The sequence below is a fragment of the Coturnix japonica genome, linkage group LGE22C19W28_E50C23, assembly GCF_001577835.2.
Source record: "Coturnix japonica isolate 7356 linkage group LGE22C19W28_E50C23, Coturnix japonica 2.1, whole genome shotgun sequence".
Classification (NCBI taxonomy): Eukaryota; Metazoa; Chordata; class Aves; order Galliformes; family Phasianidae; genus Coturnix; species Coturnix japonica.
In genome coordinates this window covers 61,911-68,532 of record NC_029544.1, presented here as the reverse complement: position 1 = coordinate 68,532, position 6,622 = coordinate 61,911, and the positions used below count along the sequence as shown (strand labels likewise).

General features: G+C 54.3%; 1 protein-coding gene across 1 annotated transcript in view; it reads left to right on the top strand.

Annotated features, from left to right (window-relative positions):
* Positions 1 to 6,622, top strand: part of ACVR1B (activin A receptor type 1B) — a 15,772-nt gene that overhangs the window by 6,004 nt on the left and 3,146 nt on the right. Inside the window, exons 3-7 of the mRNA XM_015886864.2 lie at positions 1,674 to 1,922; positions 3,878 to 4,108; positions 4,269 to 4,436; positions 5,186 to 5,342; positions 6,234 to 6,358. Coding sequence (XP_015742350.1) covers positions 1,674 to 1,922; positions 3,878 to 4,108; positions 4,269 to 4,436; positions 5,186 to 5,342; positions 6,234 to 6,358 — 930 coding nt within the window. The remainder of the gene's footprint in view (positions 1 to 1,673; positions 1,923 to 3,877; positions 4,109 to 4,268; positions 4,437 to 5,185; positions 5,343 to 6,233; positions 6,359 to 6,622) is intronic.

The window sequence follows — 6,622 nt, the reverse complement described above, 5'->3', positions numbered from 1 at the left end:
AGGGGGAATGCATGGAGGGGGATGCATGGAGGGGGGATGCATGGAGGGGGGATGCATGGGATGCATGGAGGGGGGTGCATGGAAGGGAGGTGCATGGAGGGAAGGTGCATGGAGGGGGGATGCATGCAGGGGAGGTCTGGCTGCTTGGGGTTGGGATTGCTTGGGGTTCTCAGCAGCATCTTCACTGCTCCTCTTTGGTTGCTGTGCAAACCTGAGCGCTTGGCTCGTTTCCTTGCTGGGTAAAGTGGAGGTAATAATGAGCTGCTTCCAATTAACACGTGGAGATGCTCAGCTCCCCTGTGGCAGATGAATGGCAGCAGACGATGCGGTGCTGCTCTGGGGGAAGGTTCCCTATTCAGTTGTGGTTGGGTTTTTCCCCCCAACCCCCCCCTCACCTTCACCCACTGATGATGACGCTCCTCCTTATCAGCCCTATCTCCACGCAGGCTCCTGGAGGAGCAGCAGCAGATCTGAGCAGCTGCAGTTAACCAGGGCTCTGCTTTGCTGTCTGCATGGCCTGAGGACAGCAGGCCATGCTCCCTGCTCCCTCTGCCATCCCCTTTGGTGCTGCACATCTCCATGGCTTAGCACAGGGAGCAGAGCAGGGCAGAGGGTGCCCGCCTGGTGCTGAGGGAGCAGCCCTGCCCAGCCTGGGGGTGTGGGAACTGTCTGCTGTCAGGACAGGGAAGTGCACAGAACTTCCTCATTGCTTTGCATGAACTTCCTCGTTGCTCTGCATTTCAGCCTGTTGTGCCGTGGGTCTGATGAAGGCGGCGGGATCCGCTTCCTTTGGGTGCAGTGGGGGAAGCCCTGTCTGCTCTCAAGGCGAGCAGTTGCTCTTGTGGTATACAGGACAAAGGGGGGGCTGCTTGATTTTCCTCCCCCTTGGATTTGGCCAAAGCAGAGCAGAGCACAGCAATGCAAAGCACAGCAGAACACAGCAAAGCACAGCAGAGCACAGCAATGCAAAGCACAGCAGAGCACAGCAATGCAAAGCAAAGCACATCAGACAACACAGCAAAGCACAGCAGAGCACAGCAATGCAAAGCACAGCAGAGCACAGCAATGCAAAGCACAGCAGAGCACAGCAATGCAAAGCAAAGCACAGCAATGCAAAGCAGAGCAGAGCACAGCAATGCAAAGCAGAGCACAGCAATGCAAAGCACAGCAGAGCACAGCAATGCAAAGCAGAGCACAGCAATGCAAAGCACAGCACAGCAATGCAAAGCACAGCAGAGCACAGCAATGCAAAGCAAAGCACAGCAATGCAAAGCACAGCAGAGCACAGCAAAGCACAGCAGAGCACAGCAATGCAAAGCAGAGCACAGCCTGGAGGAGCAGAGCTGGCTCTCCCCCTGCTGAGCAGCAGGAGCTGTCATCCCCAGCACCACAACCAAAGCTCTGCTTTCCTTTGTGGGTCCTCCCTGCAGTTCAGCTGCATGGCAGCAGCCGTCCCTATGTTAACACTGCTGGTTGTGCACGCTCTGCCATCCCAGGGCTGCAAGCAAATTCTGGGCTCTGAGAGGGGGATTAAAGCACGAGGAGGTGCTCAGGGAACGCTTGCAAAGGGATGATGATGATGATGATGATGATGATGATGATGATGATGATGATGATGATGATGATGATGATGATGATGATGATGATGTGCTTCTTGTTGCTTCCCTCTGCAGGACACCTGAAGGACAACGAGCCCCCATCCAGCTGGGGTCCGGTGGAGCTGGTGGCGGTGATTGCTGGGCCCGTCTTCCTCATCTTCGTGGTCATCATCATCGTCGTCTTCGTGTTTCATCACCACCAACGCGTCTATCACAACCGGCAGCGGCTGGACATGGAGGATCCCTCTTGTGAAATGTGCCTGTCCAAGGACAAGACGCTGCAGGATCTCGTCTACGATCTCTCCACCTCCGGCTCAGGTTCAGGTAAGGAAGCTCCGACTGCAAATGACCAATGAGGGCATAGAGCTGCAGAGCTGCTGGCTCAGGTTGCAGATTTGAGGCTGTTGCATCACCAACCCACGTGTGCTGCCCTATCAGGACGAGGAGCAAATGCTGTTTGCAGGGCCTGTGTCATCCCATCCCATGGAACAGTGGGGGAAGGAAGTGTTTTATTCGTGGCTTTAGGTTAAGAAATAGAGTTTTACAGCACGGTGGAGTAATCCACAGAGGCAGAGAATGTAGCAACCAGGAGCCAACCTGCAGCTCTACATCTGCTATATATAAACTGTTTGGGGATCTCTTCTGTGTTCGCTGTCAGCAGGTGAGCTCTGCAGTTTGCATCAGCTGTGTTAGGGCTCCTTTCCTAACAGGAGTGTTGGGGTTTTACTGCATTTCAGCATTGTCAGCCTTGATCTGCCATGGAGCAGAACTTCCCTGACTGCCATTTATCCTCAGTGCTGCTGCTTTGTAAGCTGCCTCAAAGCGATAACGCAGCTCCTTTCCAAGCAGCCAAATGGCCCTTCCTACCCAAGATCCTACCTTGGATCCTGCTTAGGCTGCCGAGCAGCATCAAAAGAAAAGGCTTGTGGGTTTGGTAATGTTCCTCTTTGGGCTTTGGGAGTTTCTATTCAGTGGTGATCAGGTCCCTTCTCAGTGTTCTCTCCCCCAGGGGAACAGCCCTGGGGCTCTCAGCCTGTCCCCACCAGGAGGGGCTCCAGGCCCCCCCCATCCCCACCCCCTCCGCTGGGCTCTCCCAGCAGTTCCCAGTCTGCCCTGAACTGGGGAGCCCAGTGCTGGGCCCAGTGCTCCAGATGGGGCCTTCCCACCTCCCTGCCCTGCTGGCCCCACTCTAATCAGTGCCCCCAGGCAAACATTGGCCTTGTTGGCCACCAGAACACGCTGCTGGCTCATGGTCAGCTGTTGCTCAACCAGGACACCATTGGCCTTCCTTGCCAACTGGGACACCCTGCTGGCTCATAGTCCTCTGCTGGCCAACCATGGGTCAGTTGGGACACCAGTGACCCTCTTGGTCACCAGGGCACAGCTGGCTCATGGTCACATATTGGTCAACTGTTGGTCAACCACTGGTCAACCGTTGGTCAACCACAACACCAGCAGCATTCTTGGCCACCAGGACTCACTGTTGGTTCATGGCCAACCATTGGTCAACCATTGGTCAACTATTAGTCAACCATTGGTCAACCAAGTCACCAGTGGCCTTGCTGGCCACCAGGGCACACTGTTGGCTTATGGTCAACCATTGGTCAACCATTGGTCAACTATTGGTCAACCATTGGTCAGCCAGGACACCAGCAGCATTCTTGGCCACTAGGACTCACTGTTGGTTCATGGCCAACCATTGGTCAACCATTGGTCAACCATTGGTCAACCATTGGTCAACCATTGGTCAACCAGGACACCAGTGGCCTTGCTGGCCACCAGGACTCACTGTTGGCTTATGGTCAACCATTGGTCAACTATTGGTCAACCATTGGTCAACCATTGGTCAACCAGGTCACCAGTGGCCTTGCTGGCTACCAGGGCACACTGTTGGCTTATGGTCAACCATTGGTCAACCGTTAGTCAACCACTGGTCAACCACAACACCAGCAGCATTCTTGGCCACCAGGACTCACTGTTGGTTCATGGCCAACCATTAGTCAACTATTGGCCAACCATTGGTCAACCAGGTTGCCAGTGGCCTTGCTGGCCACCAGGGCACACTGCTGGCTCATGGTCAACCATTGGCCAACTGTTGGTCAACCATTGGTCAACCATTGGTCAACCAGGACACCACCAGTGGCCTTCCTATCAGCTCATGGTCCCCCATTGCCCAACCATTGGTCACCAATGTCCTTCCTGGCCACCATCACACCCTGTTGACCGCTGACGCCCATTTCTCACCACATCAGCCCTTCATTTCTCCCTTTTCTTTGCAGGTTTGCCCCTTTTTGTCCAGCGGACCGTGGCTCGGACCATCGTCCTGCAGGAGATCATTGGCAAGGGCCGCTTTGGGGAGGTTTGGCGCGGCCGATGGCGCGGGGGGGACGTGGCCGTGAAGATTTTCTCCTCCCGTGAGGAACGTTCCTGGTTCAGGGAGGCAGAAATCTACCAGACTGTGATGCTGCGCCATGAGAACATCCTGGGCTTCATCGCTGCAGACAACAAAGGTAAAATCCCCCCATCGATGGGGATGGGAGCTGCATCTCCAACGTGCTAAAGGAAGCCAGCAGCATCCCTGGGTTGGCTCTTGATCTGCAGCCTTACCCAGTGGTTCTATGCACCAGGAGGATGCAGAAGGTTCTGTTCTGTCCCTCTTTCCTTCTACAGACAATGGAACATGGACACAGCTGTGGCTGGTCTCTGATTACCACGAGCACGGGTCTCTCTTTGACTACCTGAACCGCTACACGGTCACCATAGAGGGGATGATCAAGCTGGCTCTGTCTGCTGCCAGCGGGTTGGCCCATCTGCACATGGAGATCGTGGGCACTCAAGGTACGAGTGGCTGTTGGTGGGCATTGGGCTGCCAGCTTTGGGTTCTATGTGCTTTGGGTTCTATGTTCTTTGGGTTCTATGTGCTTTGGGTGCTGTGTTGGCCTCTATTAGGTCCTGGGTTCTGTGTGCTTTGGGTTCTGTGTGCTTTCTATGTGCTTTGGGTGCTGTGTGCTTTGGGTTCTACGTGCTTTGGGTTCTACGTGCTTTGGGTTCTATGTGCTTTGGGTGCTGTGTTGGCCTCTGTTAGGTCCTGGGTTCTGTGTCAATTGGGTTCGGTGTCAATTGGGTTCTGTGTCAATTGGGTTCGGTGTCAATTGGGTTCTGTGTCAATTGGGTTCTGTGTTGGCCTCTATCAGGTCCTGGGTTCTGTGTGCTTTGGGTTCTACGTGCTTTGGGTTCTACGTGCTTTGGGTTCTACGTGCTTTGGGTTCTATGTGCTTTGGGTTCTATGTGCTTTGGCTGGTGTTGGCCTCTATTAGGTCCTGGGATTCAGATCAGATCCACACTCCTGAAAGCATGGAGCTGCAATCCCTCTGCAGGCTCCCCATTGCCACTGCACCTTGCATCCCATGCAGGCCCTTTGCAGGCCCTCAGCTCTCCTTCCCTCGGCGCCGGAGCGGATCCAAACAGGAAAACATGTTGCGACACCAAGAATTGTTGCTCATGCCATGAGATCCGGTGCTGCCTCCACGCCAGCACAGCTCCCAGCCGTTCTCCAAGCCCTGCCACGTCTTGTTTTGCTCCCTTAGGAAAGCCTGGGATCGCTCACAGAGACCTGAAATCCAAGAACATCCTGGTGAAGAAGAACGGCACGTGCGCCATCGCCGACCTGGGCCTCGCCGTGCGCCATGACTCCGTCACCGACACCATCGACATCGCCCCGAACCAAAGGGTTGGAACCAAAAGGTTTGGGATCCACATTGTGTGTCCTCACACTCCCTGCTGGCTCCATCCCCATCCCCATCCCCATCCCATCCCCATCCCCATCCCATCCCATCCCATCCCATCCCATCCCAATTATATCCCATCCCATTCCATCCCATCCCATTCCATCCCATTCCATCCCATTCCATCCCATTCCATCCCATTCCATCCCATTCCATCCCATTCCATCCCATTCCATCCCATTCCATCCCATCCCACCCCATTCCATCCCATTATATCCCATTCCATCCCATTAGATCCCATTATATCCTATTCCATCCCATTCTTATGACCATCCCATCTCCATCCCATCCCATCCATCCCATCCCATCCATATCCCCATCCTCGTCCCTATCCTCATTGTGCTCCATTTTTATCCTGTTCCCATCCCAACCCCATCCATGGTTCCATCCCCTTTGCATTCCTTTCTCATCCCATCCCCATTCTCCTTCTCAGCCCCATCCTCATCCTCCACCCCCATCCCATCCTTATCCCCATCCCCACCCTCATCCTATCCTTGTCTCATCCCCATCCCATCCCATCCATCCCATCCCATAATATCCCATTCCATCCCATCCCATAATATCCCATTCCATCCCATTCCATCCTATTCCATCCCATTCCATCCCATTCCATAATATCCCATTCCATCCCATCCCATAATATCCCATTCCATCCCATCCCATAATATCCCATTCCATCCCATCCCATCCCATCCCATCCCATCCATCCCATCCCATAATATCCCATTCCATCCCATCCCATCCCATAATATCCCATCCCATCCCATCCCATATACTGGGTGCTGGGGGAAGCCTCGTTCCCCATCCTCCACCCTCCCACCATTAACGCTCTGCTCCTTCCCTTGTGCAGATACATGGCTCCCGAGGTGCTGGATGAGACCATCAACATGAAGCACTTTGATTCCTTTAAGTGTGCTGATATCTACGCCTTGGGTTTGGTCTATTGGGAGATCGCCCGCAGGTGCAATGCAGGAGGTAATGGCTGCTCGGTGTGCTCAGCTCCCCTCCATGTTGGTGTGGAGATGGAGGGGGGGGACATCTATGCCCTGTGCTACCAGGGATGCCATATATCCCCCCCCATGCTTTGTATTATCAGGGATGCCATATATCCCCCCTATCCTGTGTGCTACCAGGGATGCCATATATCCCCCCTATACTTTATGCTACCAGGGATGCCATATATCCCCCCTATACTTTATGCTACCAGGGATGCCATATATCCCCCCTATACTTTGTGCT